This window comes from Pelecanus crispus, chromosome 5 (assembly GCF_030463565.1).
Source record: "Pelecanus crispus isolate bPelCri1 chromosome 5, bPelCri1.pri, whole genome shotgun sequence".
NCBI lineage: Eukaryota > Metazoa > Chordata > Aves > Pelecaniformes > Pelecanidae > Pelecanus > Pelecanus crispus.
The window spans coordinates 22685934-22712996 of NC_134647.1; the positions used below are offsets into that span (position 1 = coordinate 22685934).

General features: G+C 42.3%; 1 protein-coding gene across 3 annotated transcripts in view; it reads left to right on the top strand.

The window, feature by feature from the left end:
• The window catches only part of CERS6 (ceramide synthase 6), a 134206-nt gene that overhangs the window by 38016 nt on the left and 69127 nt on the right, over positions 1–27063 (top strand). For all 3 annotated transcript variants that reach the window (XM_075710924.1, XM_075710923.1, XM_075710925.1), the window contains exons 2-3: positions 2072–2177; positions 5241–5371. In XM_075710924.1, coding sequence (XP_075567039.1) covers positions 2072–2177; positions 5241–5371 — 237 coding nt within the window. The remainder of the gene's footprint in view (positions 1–2071; positions 2178–5240; positions 5372–27063) is intronic.

Consider the following 27063-nt stretch of genomic DNA (forward strand, 5'->3'; position numbering starts at 1 on the left):
CTTCTCTTTTCAAAATGTAGACAAACACTGTATCTGTGCTTTGTTCTGGATTTATCTAGACTGTTCATTAGTAAGACATGTCATTTTAAGAATGGCACTTAAGCAAACCCAGCTAGCTTGCTTAGATTTAAATAAAGATCAGTTCAGCATGAAGCTTGTTGGAATTGCTCCTTGTGGAATTTTTGTAGCTGGGACTTTTTAATCTGCTTTTGACTTTACCAAATTAATTTTTCTTGTCTTTTAAATTAGCATGTTTAGGGAACTGACTTTCTATTGAAGTTATATCATGGCTATCTTATTCCTTCTCTCAGCAGAAGGAGAAAAGCAAAACAGAAGTTGAAAGATGTATGTGTGTTTAAAAACAAACAAAAAAAAACCCCAAATGGAGTCTTGCTTCAGAGGAGGCTGACTTTGCAAATCCGTGTTGAACTAGAGACTACAATTCCTGCTTCTTCTTTTGTCACCTTATACTTTAAGTAATATACAATTTTCCAGTGTGGCTAGATTACAGTGTATTTACATATAGTATGTACAGAGCTTATATGCTGTTTCATGAGCAGAAAACTGGACTGCTTTCTGCTTGAGCTCAGTAGTGAAACTGGTATCATCGCAACCGCTTAACCCTAAAGCAGGGAATTTACACCTGATGCAGTGCCATTGATTTGGTTGATGTTAGGGAGCTAGCAGCATGGTTGCAATCTGTAGCTGTTCCACATTGTGACCAAACTTTTACAGGGTGTAATAAGTTGCTTTTTGTTTTTTCTCTCTTAAAACATACACGAATCAAAGGGTGAGTTCACTGATACACTGCATGTGTCTTTGAATATATGACTTCCCACCCCCCTCGCAAATAGTCACAAAAATTATTTCAGGCTATCGGATTGGCTTTCATATGGGAATGGTATCAATATATCAAGAATTTTTCCTTGGAAAAACAAGGAAAACAGGGTGGTCTGTCATCACCCATCTTTCTTTACCAGATGCTATTGCTGTAACCACTGTAGCATTGCTTAGGACTTAATTTTCTTTAATCATCTGTGCTGTCTTAAATATAGCAGAAACAGCAGTTGTAGCTCAAAACAGTGCTTAAAATGGGGCTTGCATGCGGATAACAATTCCAATGATTTTTAAGAGCCTTGTGGTCATTCAGCTGGATAAATGTGGAACTACTTCTTAACCTCTGAGTGTGTTGATTTGGTCCCTGCTGGCCAATGAAGTCTTCGAAAATGGAAGTCTTTTAAGTGAAATCAAGAGTTTCATAGTTCAAAGATGTCAGAAGTTCATACTGTTCACATATGAATGCAATTCCTATACAGACTTTGTATGTTTCCATGGGGATTCCAGAGTTGGACTCATAGTTACAAATAATTTAGTTTTTAATGAGTGGAATGGTCGTCTTTGAGTGTGTGTAATACATTTTAGAGATCAATTACATATATCAGAGACACACAGTTTATAAACTGGATGAACTTATGGATTGGTGTTTGGATCTGTGACAGCTTCGTAGTTTAGTGGAAGAGTTTGGAGGAAGAGCAAAGTCTTTGAGGCATGGCTCAACACCGTTTAAACCTTATGGTTTAAAAAATTGTATTGACTGGGCAGCTTCAGTGCTTGCTGCCTTTAAGGACTTTGTTTGCATTTCCACTACACAAAAGGAGTCCTGAGGCAGTAGCTACTCTGAAAACTGTTTTAAGAAAAAGGCTGTGTTTGGAGGAGAATATAATGTGCTCCTCATCTCTGCAAGCTGTCCTGCTCTTTTCATTAGTTGGTGCTTCTCTAGGAGGCATTCCTCTCATGCTTTTGTTCTATCCTTTTTTTTTTCACAACATGAAAGAAAATCCTCCATTTCATGTGCTCCACAGAGTTCCTTTCATCCTTCAAAGTGATGTTACTTATTTTGCAATGTAATCGCCTGTATGAGCTTGCTTTTGAGCTGTAAGGCTAAGTATTGTTTTTGTTGGCAAGTTTACAATATTTGTGCATTTACCACGTCATTGATTGATAACCGTAATGAAGTAAATGACTGAAGGATTTAACTTGTTTTCTTTTTTCACTCTTCTGTTTGTCACAGGTTCATTGCTAAACCATGTGCCTTAGGCCTTAAAGTCCAAGCCAATGGACCACAGAAAGCTCAACCTAATGCTATCCTGGAAAAAGTTTTCACAGCTATTACAAAGGTAAAGTATTTAACTGTCCTGGTTTTGGCTGGGATAGAGTTGGTTTTCTTGCTAGTGGCTGGCATAGTGCTGTGTTTTGGATTTAGGATGAGAATAATGTTGATAACACACTGTTAGTTGTTGCTGAGCAGTGCTTACACTAAGTCAAGGACTTTTCAGCTTCTCATACTGCCCTGCCAGCAAGAAGGCTGGACGTGCACAAGAAGCTGTGATGGCACACAGCCAGGACAGCTGACCCAAACTGGCAAAAGGGATATTCCATGCCATATGACGTCATGCTGAACAAAGACAATGGGGGTGTTGGCCAGCGGGGCACGGTCACTGCTTGGGGACTGGCTGGGCATCAGTCAGTGGGTGGTGAGCAATTGCATTGTGCATCATTTGTTTTGTATATTCTTTTATCATTATTACTATTTTCCCTTCCTTTTCTGCCCTGTTAAACTGTCTTCATCTCAACCCACGAGTTTTACCTTTTTTCCTGATTCTCTCCCCCATCCCACTGGGGTGAGTTAGCAAATGGCTGTGTGGTGTTTAGCTGCCTGCTGGGTTATACCATGACATAAACTAAAATATTTGCCTTATAAAGTGGGATATGGTGCTATCAGATATGTCTGAAGAAAACAAAGCTAACTGCTAAATGCAGTGTTGCATTTTTACAGCTAAAATCAGAACATGCAAATGTCAAGGTTGTCACTGGCATGCCAGCTTGAGCAGTTGTGTATCCCTTCGTGACGTCTCCTGTAAGCTTTTGATCAAAAAAAGTTGTTACAGAAACACTTTGTAGGTGCCATATGGCCACCTACTCTTTTTTTGCTTCTTATCTTTTAGAAATTTCCACAAAATCATCTTTTTTTTTTTTTTTTTTTTTGAAAGAGCAAACTGTGAGCCAGTAAGATTGGCCTTGCTGTGTTTTCCATGATATTTCAAAGCTGCTCCTTCTAGGGGGAACTGCCTGAGCACAGGGAGCTCCTGGCTTGCTGGTATCCCAGCTGTTTATGTTGTGATTAATGTCCTTTGAAATTGGGTGAGGGAAGAAGCTAGAAAAGTGGGGGAAACTGACTGAATAATGTTTTAGAGCTTACAGATTTTTTTTTTTTTTTGCACAATACAAGTTTTTCGCTCGCGTGTCTGTCTCTACAGCTCTCACTGTATGACATCTCAACTAAACCTCTGTGTCATCCTGTCCATGCTTTTGAAGCATCTTGAGCTTTCCCACAGCAGTAAGCAGTGATCAGGTTTCCTTTAGCATCTCCTGAAGACCTCAGCGGTCAACCGCTTTGTAGTGGAAAGGCCTGTGGAGGCCTGAAGGACAAAGCCACTGTGCTGCAGGAACTTCCCAGTCCCACCTTGGCTCCAGGCTGCAGATGGGCATGCCACAGCAAAGGCATCAGCCCGAACTTCAGAGAGCAGTAGTCACAAATGGCAAAACTGGGTTCAGTGTCAGGGGCAGTGAAATATGCCATGTCTTGCTTGTGTGTCCTACCCTGTCCCGAGATCATAATGGCATTTGGTGTGCGTTTTGTCCTTTTTTCAGAGAAGGAATCGCACATACCTTGTTTCTAAAAGCTGCAGCACATGTGCTCTCACCCAGACTCAGCTGGAAGAAGAATGGGATTTTTTTTCTTTCCTTGCAGAATCTGCTAGTCCAACACAGGGCTAGGGTGTGAAGTGATCTAATTAATGCTTATGAGTCATGGTAGGAGCTGGCACACACGGCTACCAGCACCCAGTGCACAGCAACGAGTGGGAAGAGCTCCAAAGGAAAGTATCTGCTTTCCTGCAAGAGTTTGGTAGTGCTGTCTGGTAGCTGCTCTCAAAGAAACTGTCCGATTTAGCTAGCCACCTTTTTTGAGTCATGTGCAGCAGTTCTCTCTAGTCAAGCTCCCAAGAGCTGCATCAATCATTTTATTTTTCTGAGGTTACAGAGAATGGCTTTTCTTAACCTTCCATTGAAAAACTAGTGGCTACTTTGGTTGACTAAAAAATTTTTTTTTTTTTTTTTTTTGTTTGAGATTGATAGCAAATACTTCACCCTTCTCTTGTTTCATCCTTCCCCTTCCATTTCCTTCCTGTCTCTTCCTGGAGGCTGAAAGATGAAACTTCAGCCTGACGAAAGCTTTGCTGTTTTACCTTTTGCGAGATTTAAAAAAAGTCTGTATCATGGCAGCTCTTATCTCATTCAATGTATGTAACTGGCTTGCAGAAATTAAGCTAAAACTCCAGAAAATAGATTGTCCAAAAGCTTTTTCTGTTTCTTTAAAAATGGATGTGATCAGGAGAAATATGTAAATAGTCCTCATGTAGTACCATACATGCAGAATTCTGCTGAATGATTGGAAATGTGGCCTGTGCCATTCTTCTATCTGTATAATAGTCAAATGAAGGACAGAATCATTTTCTTTTGCCTTACTTCTGCACTGGTTTGCAGCCACTCTAATAGAATAAGAGTTCCACATTTGCTGCTTTGGAGAATAATTGTGTGTAGCTAATTTTACAGAAAAAAATTATCTCTCCTTGTTGTCAAGGTAATTTTCCTTTTGAAGTTGTCACTTTGTTTAATGACCTCATTTTTTAACATTAGCATGCACAAACATGGGATATATCTTCTTTCCATGTCAGTCAAACAATCTTCACTAATACAACAGTTGATAGGACAAAGATCCTGATGCAGGAGGATGGAACAGGCACAGCATGTGGCAGGCAGGGGGGTGTTTGTAAGCCCCGCTGCTCGAGAAATGCATGCCATTTTATCCGCTACTTATCATCACTTTCCAAGTTTCAAGCAAATTTTCATCCCATTGTCCTCTTTGCATTTCTTATTAGTAATAACCTGCATGCAGTATTACAGCATATGTCCTTCTAGATTAATAACAGTCACTGTAAACGTATTTTGATGTGGATCTGCCAGCAGAGATTTCTGTGAAAGTAATTTTATTTCTATGTATCCATGTGTCTGACAGGCAGCCTCTAAGACATCAAGAGGCGATTACAGTAGTTCTAAATTTAAACTGGAGTTACTGCAGCTGGGCAAAGAAATAATTTTTATCCTTCTTTGTTCTGTAGCATCCAGATGAGAAGAGGCTGGAGGGCCTCTCCAAGCAGCTGGACTGGGATGTGCGCAGCATTCAACGTTGGTTTCGACAAAGACGCAACCAGGAAAAGCCCAGCACTCTTACGAAGTTCTGTGAGAGCATGTAAGGATGCGTGTTCTCCTCTTGAATCTTGTTGAGGCTGTGTCCTCATCAGTTTTCCCCTTTGTTCTTCATGGGTATTTTTGTAGACGGGTAGAAAATTATACAAATTGGTAGAATATAACTTCTTGAATGAGAAAACCAATCTTCTGTCTCCTGAAGGAGTCAGATTGTACTTTTCGTGTACTTTCAACGGTGAAAAGCTTTCAGAAATCAGGTGGTGGTGATGATTCTATACTGTCAGGGTGCCAGCCTGATCCTTTGAGACAAATCACTTGGTGTTAGGCTGGGAAGATGCCTTTAGCACAACCTTTAGCTATACAACTTGACAGAGATCTGAGATGGAGGAGTAAAGATAAAAGCCAGGTGGGTTGTTAAACCCCTTCTTTGTTTTTTCTCATCCCAGGCTTGTCCCCTTTACTAGCCCATCTCCTTGGGTACACTGACTCTGAGAAGCTAAAGGCTCCTACACTTTCTTTACAAAGTTATTTTTCACCGGCCAGGGTTTATTTCTAAGGAATCTTTCCCAACACCCAGCTGCTCTTCAAACTGGTTGTCTACATAAAGTTCATTTTTCTAATTAGACTCCATTGTTTTTAGTATCTGATTTACATTTCCATGCCAGCTGGATTTAACATATTAAGTATTAATCTGTATTGAAAGAGCATGGAAAATGAAATCTACTTAAAATATTTACATGTTTTTTCTTAAAGGAGGACTGATAGACATTGAATTCATAACAAAACACAAAGAACAACGCTAGTTATTTGAAAGACTCATTAATTCTAAGACTCAGCCCTCTAGCACTGCTGGATGTTGTTCCTTTGATGTGGAAGGTCATGCATTTAAGGCAAATTTTACATGCTCCAAATCAAGAGACTTGGCAACTGTTGCTGAGGCCATGAACAAGTATTGGCTTTATGACACCCGATTGGTCAAGTAGTTGTGTTATTGCTGGCTTAAAACACCAGTTACACTTTTTGTTAGCTGGGAAAGAAGTATTAGGTAGAAATGTCAGCAGAAATAGAGGAAGCCTATTTAAGTTAGGAAGCAAATCTTAGTTAATCTTGTTTTCCAAGTTTAGGGGTTTTGTTATTCCTAACAATTCTTAAATTATTGATTTAAGAAATTGCAAGTGCAGAAATGACAAGAACACTGCAGACCAGCCAGGGGGGTGGGGGGTGGCTCTGTGTGTGTATAAAAAAAAAACAAATTGTGGAATATACTGTTCTATCATTCATGCAGATTTCCTAAATATATTTCACACTTTTTCCTTTTGTAGGTTTCCTAAGTATTTTCCTTAAACTTTATTTTCCTGTGGAGACACACAAGAAGGTTCACAATATGGTCCTGAATAAATAATGTATTAAGGGATATTTTTCTAAAGCCAAACAACAGATGAAATGTTACTCGAGTAGCAACTGATAGTTTCAACTAAGGACTGAATAGAAGAGAAATTAGGAGAGTTACTGTTAAGCATATTGTCTCTCTAGCTCAGAGAATTAGAGTATTTTATTTTAGAAGAAGAAAGATAAGTTGTCTAAAGATGGTTGTCCTTTAATAAAGAGAGAAACTTAACTGTCAGAATGCTTAAGTCCTTTCCTTGGTACAGCTAAAATCCACCCTACTTAATATTTAATAAAGCCAGGAAGGGTGAGATTATGGATAAACCTAGTCATCCTGTTGCCAGCAGCTAGTGGTCTTAGAGTTACTAACTTTAGAGATCAGTGAAGAACAACCTTTTTTCTAGAAGGGTTGTAGCTGTTAATGTATACACCTGTCTGCTTAACATGTAGGAGAGGCTGTGGAATCTTAGAAAACTGTATTAGTTAGACCTAGCATGTTTGGGCGGTGTATTTGGCTGCTTCTGTAACACAGGTCGAAGTCTTCACTCTCTTGCATTAGTGCCAGCACATCTGGGCTGACTTAGAGGTAGAAAAAACATAAATGTACCATGAAATACAGGCACAGATAGGAAAGTTATGGGTGCTGAACTTGCTCCTTTGTGGCATACATTATGGAAAAAGGGTGCAGATGAGAGCTATGAATGCAAACTGGAAGGTAAGGTCAAAGTTGTAAAGAATGTCTTTAACTTAACACTGACAGAATTAAGTGCCAGTTTCGTTTAGAGAGCGCCATTGGGCATTACTGCAATATGTGTACTTAATAGTAATGGTAATACTTTCCAAAAAGAAGCAAGGTGGTGTAAATAATAATAATTTCAGGTTCTCTCTGCTCATGGTTCACAGAAGGTGTAGTGGGAGTTGCCTCTCTATCTCCATACGTACATGCTGCTGTGAGAATGTGGTGTTATCCAACTGACCATGTGTGCATTACTCTGATAGCATTTCCAGTGGTGCATTGTGTGCCACCAGCTGTCCCATCACATATGCTGGATGGATTTGTTGGCAGGTAGTCAGAATAGCACTGGGAAGCCAGGGATACCCTTTTTTCCCCTCAGTATAGGTGTTAAACAGTTGTCTAGTTAAATCAGGGCACTAAGTGTGGTGCTTCACTTCAGTATGCTTGGAGCAAACTGTATGAGGTCTGTAGCCTTTTCACAGCTATTGAGTTAATGGGGTAGCTTTTTGGATGAAGAGTCCACGTGGGGCAGCTGCTTCAGGGCTCCGGCTTGCATAAACCACATGTTCCCCTGACAATCATGGGAAAGGGAGCACTCCAAGTCTTCAGGAACTGAGGCGTCAGTGGAGAGTTTTGTAGCCCTGACAGAGAACGAAATGTGCCCATATGTAATAAGCAGGCACAGAGCAAGCAAATGACAGTGATCCCCACCTACAACTTCAACTGTTGAGCTGCTGTTGTCCTTCCAGAGAAGACTTCAGTTTTGCTGGCAACTGCATTGATTGACTGTGACTTGGGAAGAAAAGTGACAGAACCCACAGCAAATGTGGAGCTGCTTAAAAAGAGCTCCAGCTCTTTTTGCATGGAGATGATTCAGTTTACTGCTAGAAAAAATGTTCCTTGGGCCCAGAGTGGCTGTTCCATGATGCAAAGGAGAAGGCAGCTGTGCCAGAAGGGCCGTAGGCCATTTCTGACTGCCTTATCTTTCTTGCCAAATGAGTAGTGTAGGTACTATCTAAGGTAGAGGAGTTTCAATAGGACAAAGGCTGAGAGTGAAACTCGATGATAAACACGCTTGGCTGGAATGAATGACACCCAAGATCCAGGCCCAAACAGACTAAAACAGTAACTTAATCATGAGATTCTTGTTGTCCCAGATTTTTCACTTTCTCTACTCCTTCCCGTCTTTTTCATTTCAAGCAACTTCAATTCTGGTCCTAAACAGAGTGCAGAGAAACTCCAAAACGTACAGTTTGGTTTGTTTTTTTTTTTTTTAAATGGATAATTCCCTTCCTGCCAGCCTTCATCAGAGAGAAGTCCTAGGCCAATGAAGAGGGACTTCAGGGCACTGGGGCGATTGCTCGCAGGATCGGGAGCACAGGTTGTGTTTTCCTCTATCCCGTCAGTGGCAGCAAGGAACACTGAAAGGAATGGGAAAACTCACCTGATTAACAGGTGGCTCAGAGGCTGGTGCCATCGCTGGAATTTTGGGTTCTTCGATCACAGGGAGGTCTACATGGCACCGGGCCTGCTGGCGGCTGATGGAGATCGGCTGTCTCCAAGGGGGAAAAGGATTCTCGCCCAAGAGTTGGCGGGACTCATTGAGAGGGCTTTAAACTAGGTTTGAAGGGGGAAGGGGATATAAACAGGCCCGCTAGTAAGGAGCCCAGGGGCGGCATGGCAACATTGGGGGCAAAATCGACAGCCCAGCTTAAGTGCATGTACAGCAATGCACGTAGCATGGGCAACAAACAGGAGGAGCTGGAGGCCCTTGTGCAGCAGGATGGCTATGACATAGTCGCCATCACGGAAACGTGGTGGGACGACTCTCATGACTGGAGTGCTGCACTGGAGGGCTATAAGCTCTTCAGGAGGGATAGGCAGGGTAGGAAAGGCGGTGGGGTGGCTCTGTATGTTAGGGAGTGTTTCGACTGCATAGAGCTTGACAGTGGTGATGACAAGGTGGAATGCTTATGGGTAAGGATGAGGGGGAAGGCTGGAAAGGCGGATGTCCTGTTGGGAGTCTGCTATAGACCACCCAACCAGGAGGTAGAGGTAGATGAGGCATTCTATAAGCGGCTGGCAGAAGTGTCGCAATCGCTAGCCCTTGTTCTCATGGGGGACTTCAACTTGCCAGACATCTGCTGGAAATACCACACAGCAGAGAGGCAGCAGTCTTGGAAGTTCCTAGAGCATGTGGGGGATAACTTTCTAATGCAGCTGGTAAGCGAGCCTACCAGGGGAGGTGCCCCGCTTGACCTGCTGTTTACCAACAGAGAAGGGCTTGTGGGAAATGTCGAGGTCGGAGGCCGTCTCGGGCTTAGCGACCACGACATGATAAAGTTCTCAATTTTGGGTGATGCTAAGCGGAGGGGCACCAAAACTATTACCATGGACTTCCGGAGGGCAGACTTTGCCCTCTTCAGGACCCTGGTTGGGAAAGTCCCTTGGGAGGCGGTCCTGAAGGGCAAAGGGGTCCAGGAAGGCTGGGCCCTCTTCAAGAAGGAAGTCTTAAGGGCGCAGGAGCGGGCTGTCCCCGTGTGTCGTAAGGCCAACCGGAGGGGAAATCGACCGGCCTGGCTGAATAGGGAGCTTTTGCGGGGACTCAGGGAAAAAAGGAGAGTCTACCGCCTTTGGCAGAAGGGGCGGGCAGCTCAGGAGGAGTACAGGGATCTTGTTAGGTCCTGCAGGGAGGAAATTAGAAAGGCACAAGCCCAGCTAGAACTCAATCTGGCCAGTGCTGTAAAAGACAATAAAAAATGCTTTTATAAGTACATCAGCAATAAAAGGAGAGCCAAGGAGGATCTCCATTCTTTGCTGGATGTGGGGGGGAACATTGTCACCGAGGACAAGGAAAAGGCTGAAGTACTTAACGCCTTCTTTGCCTCTGTGTTCAACAGCCAGACCGGTCATCCCCAGGGTACTCAGGCCCTTGAGCAAGAGGATAGGGATAGGGACCAGAATGGAGCCCTCATAGTCCAGGAGGAAGCAGTTAATGACCTGCTATGCCACCTGGACGCTCACAAGTCTATGGGGCCGGATGGGATCCACCCGAGAGTACTGAGGGAGCTGGCAGAGGAGCTTGCCAAGCCACTTTCCATCATCTATCAACAGTCCTGGTTAACAGGGGAGGTCCCTGATGACTGGAGGCTTGCCAATGTGACGCCCATCTATAAGAAGGGCCGGAAGGAGGACCCGGGGAACTACAGGCCTGTCAGCCTGACCTCGGTGCCGGGGAAGATTATGGAGAGGTTCATCTTGAGCGAACTCCACAGGCAAGTACAGGTCAACCAGGGGATCAGGCCCAGCCAGCATGGGTTCACAAAAGGCAGGTCCTGCTTGACCAACCTGATCTCCTTCTATGACCTGGTGACCCGCCTGGTAGATGATGGAAAGGCTGTGGATGTCATCTACCTGGACTTTAGCAAAGCTTTTGACACCGTCTCGCATAATATCCTCCTCGGGAAGCTGGCAGCTCACGGCTTAGACAGGCATACTCTTCGCTGGGTAAAGAACTGGTTGGGTGGCCGAGCCCAGAGAGTAGTGATAAATGGTGTTAAGTCCAGTTGGCGGCCGGTCACGAGCGGTGTTCCCCAGGGCTCTGTTTTAGGGCCAGTCTTGTTCAATATCTTTATCAATGATCTGGATGAGGGGATCGAGTGCACCCTCAGTAAGTTTGCAGACGACACCAAATTGGGTGGGAGTGTCGATCTGCTCGAGGGTAGGATGGCCCTGCAGAGGGACCTGGACAGGCTGGATCGATGGGCCGTGGCCAACTGTATGAGGTTCAACAAGGCCAAGTGCCGGGTCCTGCACTTCGGTCACAACAACCCCATGCAACGCTACAGGCTTGGGGAGGAGTGGCTGGAAAGCTGCCTGGCCGAAAAGGATCTGGGGGTGTTAGTAGATAGCCGGCTGAACTTGAGCCAGCAGTGTGCCCAGGTGGCCAAGAAGGCCAACAGCATCCTGGCTTGTATCAGGAATGCTGTGGCCAGCAGGAGCAGGGAGGTGATTGTCCCCCTGTACTCGGCGCTGGTGAGGCCGCACCTGGAATACTGTGTCCAGTTTTGGGCCCCTCACTACAAGAAAGACATTGAGGTGCTGGAGCGTGTTCAGAGGCGGGCAACGAAGCTGGTGAAGGGTCTGGAGAACAAGTCTTATGAGGAGCGGCTGAGGGAACTGGGGTTGTTTAGCCTGGAAAAGAGGAGGCTGAGGGGAGACCTTATCGCTCTCTACAACTACCTGAAAGGAGGTTGTAGTGAGGTGGGTGTTGGTCTCTTCTCCCAAGTAGCTAGCGATAGGACAAGAGGAAATGGGCTTAAGCTGCGCCAGGGGAGGTTTAGACTGGAGATTAGGAAGAATTTCTTTACGGAAAGGGTGGTCAGGCATTGGAACAGGCTGCCCAGAGAGGTGGTGGAGTCACCATCCCTGGAGGCGTTTAAAAAACGGGTAGATGTGGCACTTCGGGATATGGTTTAGTCTGGTCTACCCTTGATTAGTCTAGAGTGGGCTTGGTAGTGTAGGTTAATGGTTGGACTGGATGATCTTAAAGGTCTTTTCCAACCTAGATGATTCTATGATTCTATGATTCTATGATCAGATGTCCTGGGCGTTAGCAGATGGTGGTTACATGACGAAAAAGGCAGTAATAATATCTCTTGTCTATAGGCACTGTTTGTGCCACAGCATTGTAGTGAAAATAAACTATTTTTCAGGGAACTTAACCAGCAATCACCCCCATAGAGTTTTGTGTGTCAATCTGAAAGAGAAGGCACCATTTAATTGTGGGAGCTGTGGAGACCACTAATGGTGAGACTTCAGTGTCATCACCTACGTGCTTTCAGATGTTATGGTGAAAAGTACCTATATGAAATACAAAATAGATAATTTCAACAGGTGATGATTCATGATACAGTATTAGTCAGAAAGACAGCAATAAATGGGGTGCTGAGGATTATTTTACTAGCAAGTCAATGGGTTGTTTCTCAAGGATTTGTTGATTCTGACATGAAACTTGGAGTTAGCAGCAGAGTGTTTGTAGTCACTAGGAAAGGCACCCACCTAGTATAACCTCAGATTGTAATGCTCAGGCACTTAGCTTACTATATTAGCTGCATGGGAGAGTGTCCGTAGCTTTTCTTTCTCTTGTGGGAATTTAGGCAGTTTTGCTCCCTTCCTTAACTTGAAAGATCCAAGGTGCATAAAGGAGAAGAAGAAGTGGTAAACTGAGTGTGCAAAGTGGACTTTTCTACTGCCATGTACTTCTGTTGTTTTTTTATTCCTTTCTCTCTGTCCCCATGGCACAGCCTAACATCAAGGAAAGACAAGCTTTCTCCTGAACAACAGTAGGGTAAAGACCTTGTGCTCTGCACTTCAAATATGCAGCGCATGAGAAAAAACAGGAAGTGGATTACCATTAATCTTTTCTGAAGCTTGTGTGGTTTCTGTTATTCATGGAGAGTATCTGCAGTACTTTACAAGGCTAGAAGTTGTCTCTGCAGAGGACTATCAATCTGTCTATAGGCAAGTGATATAAATTGGATCAAATGCTCTAATGACTCTGCTGGAGTAGTTCCAGCACAAAAATGTTTTTTTTTTTTAAATTAAAAAAAAGGTGTCTGACCACAAATAAGTTCCCAAAAATGTCTTAAGGAAGAATGTTGTGTCTGAATATAGTGGAATGGGAATTCCAGGCATGGAATAAGGTAGTGGGAAAAGGGTTTCCAGGTATGTCAGGGATGACTGGGAGGATGTAACTCTTGGAAGACCATGAATGGTGACTTTGCTGATTGCCAAACAGAATACAGGATCCAAGAATGTCTTTGTTAATGTCTGACATGTCAGAAAGCCAATGCAGTAGTGATTCCCAAACCATTTCCAGTTTCTTCCTGGTTTCAGTGTATTGCACTGCTGCTCACACTACCAGTGTGTAGGTATGTCTGCTTTTCTCAAAGACTGAATGGTATAGAAAGAGCAAGCATCCTGTCCTCCTCCCTTGTTGTCCAGAGCAAAGGGAAAGAACCTGTGATGCCCTAAGCTATTAGCCTGGGACTTTGGAATGACTTGTCTGTCCTACAGCTATGTACATTTAAGCAAGCCATTTATTAGAGACATTTACATGGTTTCCAAGGAGTGGCTGGCAGAAGCATGTGGCCAAGAGAGTTACTGAGTTTATGCAACAGTCTGCCTGTGAAAACATTGAAATGTGCAGACTGAAGAGCCAGAGATTGTTCTTTTTCCTCATTCTTCTCTAGAAGAAGCTTGGATACTAAAGTATCTGTAAGTGGGGTGTCTTTTGATGTAGGGGAGAGAAGAGTCTCTGTCTCATCTCCTAGCCAGAACATAATCTTTTTCCTAAGGAACTGAAACTGTGTTTATGCACTGCACGTTGCTTTTGGGGAGATCTTGTCTGTCTATAGCTGTATATATATGTGTGTGCATGTGTACATGTGCAGATAGAGACAGATACATAGAGAATATTTTTTTCGCTTATCATGCACATTTCTGTGAAAATTTTATGGGCAGTTTGCAACTTCTTGGCCATATTGCCTTTCTTGACTAGCAGAGTAATTCTCTCCTACAAAATTGTATTGGATAGCTATGCAAGGGAAAGAAATTGAGACAGCTGCTTGGTTGTTGAAATTCTGAACTGTGCTGATACAAATCTTAACAAAGCGCATGAAAGAATTCATCAGTCTGTGCTTTGTGTATAGCAGTAAAGCACTAGAAAATAAATAGGCGTCAAAAAGCGTCTAGCTCTGAATGTTTAATAGCCTCAGGCTCTCTTAAGTCAGCTTCTAAAACACCGCTGAATACAATGATGTTTGAGATGCAAACAAAAATACGTGGTAAATGGTATTATGGGTCCATTTAATTCTGATTTGTGAATACAGGTTTTCAGCTGCCTCAGTGCTACATGCAGCAGAGGACTAACCACTGTTTCACAACCAGAAAAGAGAACAAGGGGATGGTTCTGTAAAGCCATGCTATGTGCTCTGGGGCAAGTGTGATAGTTACTGTTCAATGGCTACAGAATTACCAAATCTCCCTCATTTTCTCTGCTGTTTTCCATGGGGGGCAGGAATGGCTGTTCCTCCTCGCTCTCTCACAAGTATGAGGCATAACCTCTCCCCTGCTGCTCTGGTCTGTTCAGGAGATCTAAAGCACTGGTAACTCAAACAGCTGCTTGGTGAAAGGGAAACTGCACACCTAACTAGTATGCTGATAAAAAGTTAGAAATTTTCCTTGCTATTATCATTCTGGATTATTATTTTTTTTTAACTGGGCACATACTTAGTTCTGTTGCTCCTTCTTCTCATAACATCCTGCAGTGGGCTGCATGCTGCATCCAGGTGCTTCTGGGACAGGTGCTTCTGTTGACAGATGATCATAGGACAGCAGTCTTGGCTGAAAGAGAAAGCATCAAGGAAAATCCAAAATTTCTGGAAGTCACTGAAATAGCAGCAAACTGCAGTGAGGCATAGTACTGGAAGTCTCTAAGTAATTACTATGATTTCTTTCTTCTGAAATACTTTGTACTGAAACAGTTTATAAGACTGATAAATGTTTATACAGATGAAAAAAGTGAGTCATTTTCCTATTTTTCTTGCTGATCCTTAACTTCTTTACGTTTCAGTATTTCAGTTAGCTTTCTGTGACCTTGAGTGAAATATTCATCGGTGCTTCACAGAAACTGTTATGATGCTGGAGCAGCTACTTTATATTTCTGTTAGTGGTGTCTAAAGAATACAGTATTGTGTGATATCATTGAGGAGTAGGAAGTGTATATTTGTGTACACCTCTCTGCGTCTGGATATAGATTTTTGATTTTTTTTGTTTTCCTTTCTCCCTGCTACGGCCTTAAAACAAAGGGAGTTGGGCAGGAAGAATAAGAGGAGTAGTATTCCTTCAAGCACAGTAGCTGGGTTTATAGCCAAGAGACTGCTTTGGCTCAGGTCAAGAACAAGGTGGTTTCCCCAAAGCTGCTAAGTCAAAACACCACTGTGTTAAAACAGACCTGTAAAGGGAAAGCCGAGGAAGCTGTCAGCTGCTGTGATTGACCCACTTTCTCTAAGTGCCAGTGTCAAGCTGAGAAGTTGCCCGAGCTAACTTTTAACCTACAGGAGCATCAAACTGAGGCTAGGTGGTGTGTATGCAGATTTTTCTTAAATCACTCAGCAACGTGTAGCACTTCGCAAGATAAATTTTGAGGCATCCTACTTCACCTTGAAGAAGTTTTTCAGTGTCACTCTTTGCTGCTGCTGTCTGTACGCTCCAGCTGTGCCAAGTTTATTATATCAAAAGGAAAGAGGAGCAACTGCTACATGATCTGTGTTTGTAAAACAGTGTGTCCTTTTCAAATTAATTATCTGAGAAATTACTGTCACTTAGCATAAATCTTCGTGGCTGGCAGGATTTTTTGTTGTTGGAACCAACAATTCTATTTTTATTTTTTATTATAATACACATACAGAGAGCTCCATCCACAGTTTTGATTTTTTTTCCCTGTGAAGTCCTTACTGGTATGTGTACTAGTTGCACTTGAAAAACCAGTAAAGGCTGAGTCTGACAGCCTTTATCAGAAGTAAAGACCACTTTAATGGTGTTTTCTGAAGGTCTTTATTGATTACTTTTTTTTTTCCTTTACAGAATGTCATGTAACTAAGTAATGTGTATCTTTCCATTAAAAGATATGGGAGCTTCATGTCAATGAATCCTGACAGCAGTATGTCATAAAACTGCCAGTAAAAGTAAATTGGTGGCTCTTCAATAGCCATAAATTGCTTGTAAAGCAAGAAGCATGTTCTTGTTTGGTTTGGTTTTTAATGCCTAGAAGAAGGGAGTCATAAACCTGTTGTGTGATTTCTAAGGTAGAAATACTAGACAAAGAACAACTAATAACAAAAATGGATTCTTGGTGTTATCAAACTTGGAGATTCTGTTATCATTTTCATTATGTTAAGTGTTAAGCTCTCACTTACTTGAAACAAAATAATGTCTAAAAAAGTCACCTTTGCCTTCACAATGGAACCAAAGCTGGAAGATAAGGGTGCGCCTTTACTGTCATGCTCCATTTTGCCTCAGGCGGGCTCATCTCCCATGGGCTGCAGTTTATGAATACTGATTTGCTACTGGACTCCTTTCCATGGCGATGCTGCTGCCCCTTGCCAAAAGGGAATGCAGGCACTATTGAAAGGATAATTCATTGAAAAGATAATTCACTCCAGGGTTTTCTCCAGACAGATGATATGAATATAAAACTTGTCAAATCTGACTCTTCCAGCTGGGATGGTCTTGTTATCCAAGCAGGGCTAGTGCCTCTACATTGTGCCATAGGGCAAGCAGCACATGCTTGGTGTCAGGCTATAAAAACAACATTCTGGCAAGGTGCAATACATCAGTCTCAGTATTTAAGAAACATGGATCCTTCTTGCAGGGATGGAAGAAAAGAAAGAGGGGGATGACAAAAAAAAAACCAACCCCAAAACAATAACAACAAAAAAAACCCAAACCACAAATCCTCAGGAAGTTTCAGAGCTATATTTCATATGAATGTAAAGTAGCTCCTGGGTAAGTGCTGTCTATAGTGTTCTAGCCTTGAGCACTGTGGATGTGAGCCCATCCAAACTGGTTGGTGTCTTGCAACCTTGAACTCTGTGAAATGTCTGGGTAAGGACTGATACATCAGGTGATACAGATTTAACGATGGTGGTGGTGTAAGGCAAGGGGGAACAGCAAAGGCTGGCTCTTACACTACTCAGGGAAAGCTGTCTTTGAAGGGAATAGAACTACTACTGGTGAAACCTATAGAGTTGGGTTGCCTGTCAGTATTTCCCATTGTGCTGCTAGACTGATGTGTGCAGAACAAACTGTTCCATTGGCATTTTTAATTAAAATTTTCATTAAATGTAATGTGAAAGTATGGTACTTTGCAGATGCAAATAGCGGCACAGTAACTGTAGATGCTACAAGGATTGTGCAGGAGATCAGAGACACAGTGGAAGAAGAGAGAAGGTCACCTTAGTACAAGATAAAAGTATATGGAAATGATGAGTTGTATAAAGAAAATAAATGGAGAACAGCAACTGCCTATCTCGTTGTGCAAGAACCAGAGGGTATTAGATGAAAAAGAAAAGGAGTGTATTCAAAATTGAATAGTGAAAACAGTTTTTCACACTCTGAGTAATTAAACAGGATTTCATGTGTCTTTCATGGAATTCATTGCTCTCCTGAGGCAATAATTCAGCAGTAATTTATAATTAAAGAGACTGTTGTATGTACTTGCGCAATCAGAGTATTTCGTATTGTGCTGATAAATAGATTGTATCCATAGTTTGCTTAGAAAACTGTTGTGAAAACTAACCTTAAGTCTTTAACTATAAAGTATCACGCATACTGAAACTGGAGTACAGAGGTAAGGAAGAGAAGAGCCATGTGAGCAAACAGCGTTTGTGGCATGAAGGGTGTAGCAGGGAGTAGGGGCTCAGGTGTTGGCAGAGTCAGACTTGTGAGGCAGCTTGGCGAGGGAGGATGTATGTTTTCAATGAGATGTGGAGGGAGTTGGAGTCTGTGAAATTGTTCCAGAACAGAGAAGATGTGACCTTTGCTGAGTGAAAGAAGAGTTTATTATAGCTGCAGGTAGTAGGGAACTTGAGATGAGTCACGGGTGCCAAAAAGGAGACTCTAATTGAAGTAATGTAGCAAGTGGCAACTAAAGTGCAGAGAGTAGCAAAGACGGTCTGGCAATTGTTGTCTGTAGTCAGCAGGTAAAATACTGCAATTTTATCACAGTACTGTAAGAGTTATATCTAGACTTTGGGATTGCTACATTCAAGGACCTATTATTCTCTTAAGAGTATTACATCTAATATCACAGAAAAATAAGAGAGAGGTGCTTGAATGCAAGGCCTCAATAGAAGGTAAAAGAGAATGAGACATTTATACTGAGACTGATGTCAGGGGAAACTAGTGCTGTGGAAAAAGGCCTGGAGTCATGTTTGGGTATATAAAGCTAAGACCTGCTATATAAGCAGAAATCCTGCTCCTTTCTATATCAGGGTGAGCTGTTGCTCCTTGAGAGTAGCACTCAATAGCTCTTGTACATTACTGATTCCTTTGTCTGATACCATGGTAGGCTGAGTTGAATTTATGTTTCTCTCTAAGCCACATGTGAAGTCAGTGCAGAAAAGTATTGATGAAGCTTTTTATTTAGTGTAAATATGCTTTTTCATATGATGTCATCCAAAGCTGGTTCACTAATGGCTTCCCTGCTCCAAGAGAAAGACAGTAAGACAGTACTGGTTGCGTTGAGTTACATAAAAGTTAGTAATTTGTAGCCTGAGTCTCTGGCCACATGAATAAGTTAATGGCTGGCAAGCTGTCCTGATTGTAAAGTTGTGAGAACACAGTGCAGCCGCTGACAGCAATTTTGATTCTTCCCTAACACTTGCCCTCTGATGAATCGGGACTAAACATCTTGCACATACCCCCTCTTCAACGCACAGCTTGCTCAGCACTCGCACTTCCAAATGCATAGTCTGGACAATCATGCCCAGCTGCTACAGTGTGGTTTGCTGTGGGTTTATGCCTCCAGCTTTGCCTCTCGGAGCATCTGTATTAGCCTCTGGACTATTCACATTTCTTTGGTGGCCAGGCTGGATAAGTAGCTTAATTATACACCTTGTTAAGATTTTATTACGTGCTTTTGTGCTGTTGGGACCTTGCACACGCTGGCTCAGGTGGTAGTTCAGCAGCACAGGCTACTGTTGCAGCTCTAGTAAGCAGTAAAGGCCACCTCCCTGACTTCTGCATCCTTGCCCTCCTATTTGCCCTGCCCTGTGCCAGACAGCTGACTGTACAGCTGTTTCATAGGGCAACACACTATACTTACTGGGGTTAAAGGTCACCCTACATAAAAACATAGGGAGCTTGTCAGTCAAATTTTCCTGTTGGTGGGTCACAAGGTGGTCACATAAGCATGCTGCAGTACTGTTGCTTGTGGTGGTGGGGAATATGTACGCATCCGAGTAACAGAAGGGAAACCAGGGAGGCATGGGCAGTACTTGCATCCAGTGTGAAAGCTCGGGTTTTGGTGTGGCGGAGGGGAGAAGAGGGTGAAATTGCTGCAGCCATTTGGCCCCTCTGACGTGGCAGGGTGGGAGGAGCAGGGCATGGTGTGCCATGCGGTGCTCTAAGTGCATCATTTCCTGCTGCCAGGTCTACACGAGTGCTTAGATGAACACTGGCTGAGAGAATGAATGCTTTTCTGCTGAACAGCTGCTCCTATGGCTATGTTTACACCCTTTATCTAACTCTTCCTATCATTATTTCTCAGTTTTGAATAATGAAGTACTGGGTCTGGCTCTGCTCTTGTTGCCCTGCTTCCCATTGCATTAGAAAGCTGACCCGTCTGGTGAAGGGGAAGTTGGGAGTAGACTTCTTGCAACTCCATAGTGTGCTGCTCAAGAGGCTCCAGTTAGTTTGGGACTGGTATGAAACAGACCCCAGAATTGGGCAAGGTTGGCAGTTTCCGTTGTGATTCCTTTCCTACCGTATCTGCCATGCTCATGTGTGAATCTGGTCTATGATGTCTGTTTTCTCTTTTTAAGCTGGGCCTTAGGACATCTCTGTGCCCAAACATGGGATTGGGGGGAAATTAAAACATTGGTTAAGTGTCAGGAATCACCAGCCCTCTTCTCATGCTGTTCTGTTGGAGCAGGAGGGCAAAGCTGTCCATGCCATGTTGTCATGGTTTAACCCCAGCCGGCAGCTGAACACCACACAGCCATTCACTCACTCCCCCCTGGTGGGATGAGGGAGAAAATCGGGAGGGTAAAATTGAGAAAGCTCGTGGGTTGAGATAAAGACAGTTCAAACAGGCAAAGCAAAAGCTGCGCATGCAAGCAAAGCAAAACAAGGAGTTCATTCACTACTTCCCATCGGCAGGCAGGTGTTCAGCCATCTCCAGAAAAGCAGGGCTCCATCACGTGTAACGGTTACTTGGGAAGACAAATGCCATCACTCCAAACATCCCTCCTTTCCTTCTTCTTTCCCCAGCTTTATATACTGAGCACGACATCATATGGCATGGGATATCCCTGTGGTCAGTTGGGGTCAGCTGTCCCGGCTGTGTCCCCTCCCAGCTTCTTGTGCACCCCCAGCCTACTCGCTGGTGGGGTGGGGTGAGAAGCAGAAAAGGCCTTGACTCTGTGTAAGCGCTGCTCAGCAATAACAAAAGCATCCCTGTGTTCTCAACACTGTTTTCAGTACAAATTCAAAGCATAGCCCCATACTAGCTACTGTGAAGAAAATTAACGCTATCCCAGCCAAAACCAGCACACATGTCCTCAGACTATGCTCACTGTATTTTTAGACTGTGCTGTAAGCACTCTTCATTTTGCACCTTATGAAATTCCCCTCTTCCCTCAAATTGGATTACTTAAAACTTTGAATTCCCTGCCCTTACTGCCTTCTGTGACACACTTCTTAACACAATTAATAAATTTAAATTAACTCATGTGCTGGTCCTGCAAAGACACCATCACTTAACATTATCACTGCACATTAAGCAAGGTTATAATAAATTAACTAGGTTTCCATTCTCTTGCGGTTTGTGTGTGCTCATCATAATGTTATGGAAATTAAATAATTCTTCCCTAAGTTCTAGTTAACATGAACACTAGTTCAAAATTACAGTCGTAGTGTAAGGATTAAAGACAACTAAAGGAAAACTGCAAAGACTGCAGTAGCTGCTGCTTTTTTGTGTTCCGCACGCCTTGAATTGCTCTTGATTATGGAAGAGACCAACTGCTGCTTTCAGTAAGCCTCAGCTTTAAATGAAGTTGCCAAACACTGCAGACAAGTGGCTTGAAAGTGAAGGAACATGGAAGACAGAGCTGGGATTTTTCAGAAGAGCCATAGGGGATATACAGCCAAGAAAGTAAGGGCTCAGTCTGGGATGCTACAGACTTCAAGACTGCTTTTGAAGCTTAGTAGATAGGATTCACAGAGCTTAAAAACTGACTCTTGATGGTTTGGGGAGGATCTTCTGGGAACTCAGTACAGGGTTTTCTCCCAGTTTATCCCTCTTGCTCTACCTGAAGCACATTTGTTAGTGTGTTTGTCTGTGATACAGATCTCTCCTACATGGTAGATTTCAGGTTCTGATATCTCTCATTTTCTTGTTAAAAATAGTTTATTGCTGCCAAAGTTTGAGGGCTTTTTTAATTTCTCTTAAATGAAACTTTCCAATAATAAAACCATTCTTGCCCAAGTAGAATAGCAAATAGTGTAAAATAGTCATTGTCTATTAATAGTGAAGGTTGCGTTTAGTTCTCAAATCTGTAATGGTGTTTGTCAGTTCTTTACTTCATCTGTGATACTGGATTTAAAAGCTGAGCGGAAGAGGGTAAAGACAGCAAAAACATTTCTCTTCTTCCCTTTCATAACATGTTCTGCTTTTTTCATTGCTTTTATCCTGTAGATTTGGTGTTTGCTTCCTTTATATGCCTTAGTGGTTACTTGTGCAATTTTTGCCTTGTACTTTTTACCTCCTTATTGCTTTGTCTTTTCCTAGAAAGTTCTCTTTTTTGTTTCTAAGATGTCCGTTTTGTTACCAATTCAAACTATGCTTTTTTTCAACCTGTTACGCACTGGCAGTATGAAAGCGTCATGAGCAATGTTCGCTTAGGCTGTAATAACTTTATGAAACACATTACAAGCAAGTATTTATTCATGAAGGGTTACTGTCAGATTCAGAATAAATTCTTCATTCTTATGTGGATGCAAATTTTTGGATCTTCAGTAAATGCAGATATCCACCAAGTTCTACTCTTACTTTCATTTTAAAAAGAAAGACAAACGTGAACAAAATGATAATTTAGAAAGATACCCTTCTTACTCTCATTTCTGCTGTCTTCTGAGTTGTTAGGTGTTGTGCATGTGTAGCACTAGCAAATGGTGTTTGTCAAATTCACACTGAATCTGTACAGATTTGGTCCAGTAGGAGCTCCCCAGGGATGCCTTTTGTAGCAGGTTGTTCTCCACAGGAGACAACAAACTACACAGACTCAGTAGTCCAGAACTATTTGGTGTCTTTCTCTATTTCAGTCTCTACCAAAAGAAACAAACTTGAGTATGACTTGTTCTCTACAGGTTGCTAATCACAATAAACCCGTATCAAAATACCTTACTCACTGAAAGGTAGTGGCAGAAAGGTTTTATTTTATACATGACAATGAATGAATTGGCATGCAAGTCCATATTCCTCTCTTCTCCCTTATATTTATGTTGTTACAGAGTTTTATGTTGCATTTGATTACCTTTCATTTTACAGATACATGGACTCTGTGCCCTTGTTCATGGAGACACAGAGTTACAGAGGAGAATTAGCTTCCACATTGTTTAATATTTTTCCTTCACAGGCATTTAACTACACTGTTTTCTGCATTAGTAAGTTGCCCAATAATGTACTTTCATGCTCTTTAGAGAAAGCTGAACTGAGTATTATTTTCTTCAGATGTAAATATTTTGTAAGCTAATCATAGAATCATAGAATTGTTTAGGTTGGAAAAGACCTTTAAGATCATCCAGTCCAACCATTAACCTACACTACCAAGTCCACACTAAACCAATCAAGGGTAGACTAGACTAAACCATGTCCCAAAGTGCCACATCTACCCGTTTTTTGAACACTTCCAGGGATGGTGACTCCACCACCTCTCTGGGCAGCCGGTTCCAATTCTTGACCACCCTTTCCGTAAAGAAATTTTTCCTAATATCCAACCTAAACCTCCCCTGGCGCAGCTTGAGCCCATTTCCTCTCGTCCTATCACTAACTACATGGGAGAAGAGACCAACACCCACCTCACTACAACCTCCTTTCAGGTAGTTGTAGAGAGCGAATGTGGCAGCTTGTCATATGCTGTTTTGATTTTTTTTTTTCTTTTTTCCTCCTCCATTTTCTTTGCTGAGTGCTGAAAGCTATAAACTAACCTGGGTCAAGATGATGCCTGCCTAATTGCATTAATATGGCTGTCTGTCAAAATGCTTTTGTGGAAAGATTTGCCCTGTACCTAAGTGGAAACAAATTTTTGATTGGCAGAATAGTTCTTGTTATATTTGGGCATAACATCGTATGTATGTCCAGGACAGCAAGGTAGGTGTCACTGGAGTACTGTTAGGCTCAAAAGAGGCAAGCAGTGGCCTGTGGCTGAACAGGTACTGTCAGTGGCCTCAGCAAGAACACGTGCACAGTGCTGGTGGAGGTGAGAAACTTGCTGGTTCCCCTAATGCTTTTTGGTATGATGCTGTGGTAGTTGTTAGTGTAGCCATTGGCATATATAGTCTCTGTCTTCTGCTTTGGTGTCTCACCAGGGTGGGTATACACAGGCCTGCTGTGGCAGAATGCAGAGCCCAGGTTGCAATGGAGACCCTTCTGGTAACTTCACCTGCACACTACACGTTTTGCACTTCACGTACATCCAAGTAATTCCACTTGTTCTGTTTTACTGATATCATTAGTGTGACGGGCCCTTCTGTTTGTATTGACTGGTGACCAGCATTTGCTCATTCAGTGATGCTTTGTTTTTCACTTCCCTGAAGTTCCAGACACTGGCAGATGAAAAAAACATATGAGTATGTGAGAGTTAAATTTTGTCATGGATTTCTCCAGAGGAGTCAAGTGATGCATCAGCTCACGTAGTCCTGGTTACTTGCAAGTTAAATCTTCTAGGATCGGGCCCTGAAACAGGATGAAATTGTGACTATCAGACAGGAAATATTCAGTACAAGGTGCTACAGAAACCATGCTTTGAAATATTTAATGCTATGCCTTATGGTTAGTTATTTAAATACTTTCAGACTAGTGAGTATAGTTTGGTTAGATGGTGCTTCTTGGTAAATTTGGGTTTCTGGCTTCTTTAGTTTTATTCTTGCTGCTCTGATGACAGCACTTTTGCATGAAAAATAGTAAAAAAATTTCCTGTCCCTGTTTCTTTGTAGTGTGCTTGGAATACTGAAGGATAATATATTAAATCTTAAAAAAAAAAAACACACCAAAACCCAACCTTCATTGTAACGAGCATCTTGTAGCATTTTTTCTAAAGTTTCAGTGATGCAACAAATGATGGCTGGGATGTAGGGAAAGGGGAGGCACTTAAATGACTAAATAAATGTACTTCTTCAGAATGCAAGAGGGAAAATAAAATTAAGGGCAGGGCGAGGTTTGAATGTACAGCTACAAACTGCTTATCCTCCTATCTCAACTATGACAGCACTGCAACTCCTGCTTAGAAGACGGTGAGGTGTATGATCTGAAATGGAAGTACAGAATGTGAGGAAACTGCAAACCCTCCCCAGAAGACTGATCTGTAACTACGTAATATCAAGGGTGTGTGTGGTTGCTGTTGCACAAACTCAGTGTGTGCTGCACGGTTTGAAGGATGCTGCACAGCTGGGCGGTTTCTTCAGGGAAATGGAGAAACAACCCTAACACCTAGCCTAGTTCTGGAAAGATCAATACCCAGAAGGGATCAGTATCTGCTTTAGCAGGCTAAAAACCAATCTGAGGCAGATGACTTAGTATTACAAGAAAGTAACATTCAGCATGAGAAAAAATGGAAACAGCTAATAAAGTTGGTCTAAGAGGATAATTACTTGTCACAAAAGTTTCCTTATGCATATATGTTGGCCATCATGGCTAGGACAACATCGCTAGGTGAAAAGCAAATGCAATCTGAAAGATTTTAAGTTTTTGCTCCTCTAGAACTAGAAAGGAGTGGGACAGTGAGCACTGTTGTGATATCCACAGGGGAGTTGAAAGGCCATGTTTGGAAACAGGTGACTTCTGAGATCACTGGTAAGAATGGAGGCTGGAGGTCCAGGTTGGAAAGACTTCGGGTTGTTTTTTTGCTCCAAGACTTGTCAGCTGTGTGCATTGAACATCACTGTTGTGAAAACAGTTCTGTTGATCAGACCACAGGGGAGGGTGCATGGCAGCAACACCTGTTTTTAATGTGTGCTCTTCCCATGAGCTTTCCAGATAGTAGTACCTCTTTGTAGGGCAAGACTTGGCAATGCTGATAGATCTCTGAGGTCTTATCAGAGCTTTATTTCATGTAGTCCTCAAAGTGCTCGGAAGAGAACAGTTGCATAACCGTTAAACAGAAGCTGTGTAACCTAGAAGGAATTACCAAAACACCTATTCTATTATGCATCTTTTCTGGTCCAATTATATAAACATGATTTATTATTTATAAAACTGCATCACTTCAAAATTTAGTACTGTGTTTCCTTCCCTTTTTTCTGCACTACTAAATTTTGCTCTTAAGACTTTCAGAGCTGCATTTTGAGCATACAGATTTAGGACAGGACTGGTCTCAAGTGGCACTATAACATTAAATATTAAATAACTGATTCAAACTCCAGCCAAGAGGAAAATCAGATGACAGTCAAATCTTAAGCCAGAAAGCTGAAGAGGAAAGCAATGAAGATTTCTCAATTTATCATACCTGCTTTTTTGCACATCTTAGTGAGCTGTGCATAGCTGTCTCCTTCCTCAGATAACTTCTGCTTAACCATAGTGCAGGAACTATTCACCATTTGCATGGTTGCTCCAGTCTAACTCAACAGCAGTACCATGCCAGAAAGGGCAAGAAGATTTATTTATTTATTTGTTTATTTATTTAGCATTCTTTATATCCACTTGCATCTGCCAGGCTTTGCAGAAATGCAGCAAATTATCATTACAGAAATCTTGGGAGGCAGCAAATTGGAGCAGTGGGGCTACTGGCATCAAACATATTGTCACACTTGCAGCTTTGTATGAGACTAGTTATCAGGAATGAAGACAAGTGAAGACTTTGTGGAGGGTACAGACTATTCAAAGCAGAGTTGTACTTCTGTCGGGTTTCTGAACCAAATGAAGGTATGCCGTGGGGCTGTCCTACGTGCTAATTGTGTTTCTGATCTGCTCTGTGTTTGGGTTTTCAGTGTATAGATGTGTCATCATCTGAGCACATACAGATGTAGGATTTAATAAAGCTCTTAGTTTATTTTAAAAGAGCTTTATTAGTTGAAGGGGATTGTGCGATTGCAACTAAGAGTAGAAGTTCTTTAGGAGATCTCTCTGAAAATTTGCAAGTGAAAACATAGGTCCATGTGTACCAGTCCGAATGCTGAGAATGCGCCACCTGCGTTATCAAATTACCTTCACCCTGTCTTATTTTGAGTTCTGACTGGAAAAGAGTTGGAACTCTGATTTTCTAAATTTCTTTAAAAGCTGATGTCTCAAAAGAAGGTGTCAATTTGTTGCTTTACTCTTCTAGATAGTGACACAGGCTGTGAAGTATTAATAGTCATCCACCACAATTCCCTAACGATCCTGTGGGACAGTACCGCTCACTGCTTGTGTGTGTTAGGGCTTTGATCAGGGAAGGCAAAACATCCAGAAAGATTGCTCAGAGTGAAACACAGTAACACCTGAATTGTCATGTGCCTGATATAAAAGCACAGTTTTGTGCAACTTAACTACTGTAAGACTGCAGTCTTAATACTGTAAGAACACCACTTGTGATACAATACAAAAGGTCTTAAGTTTGAATCTGTGAGACCAT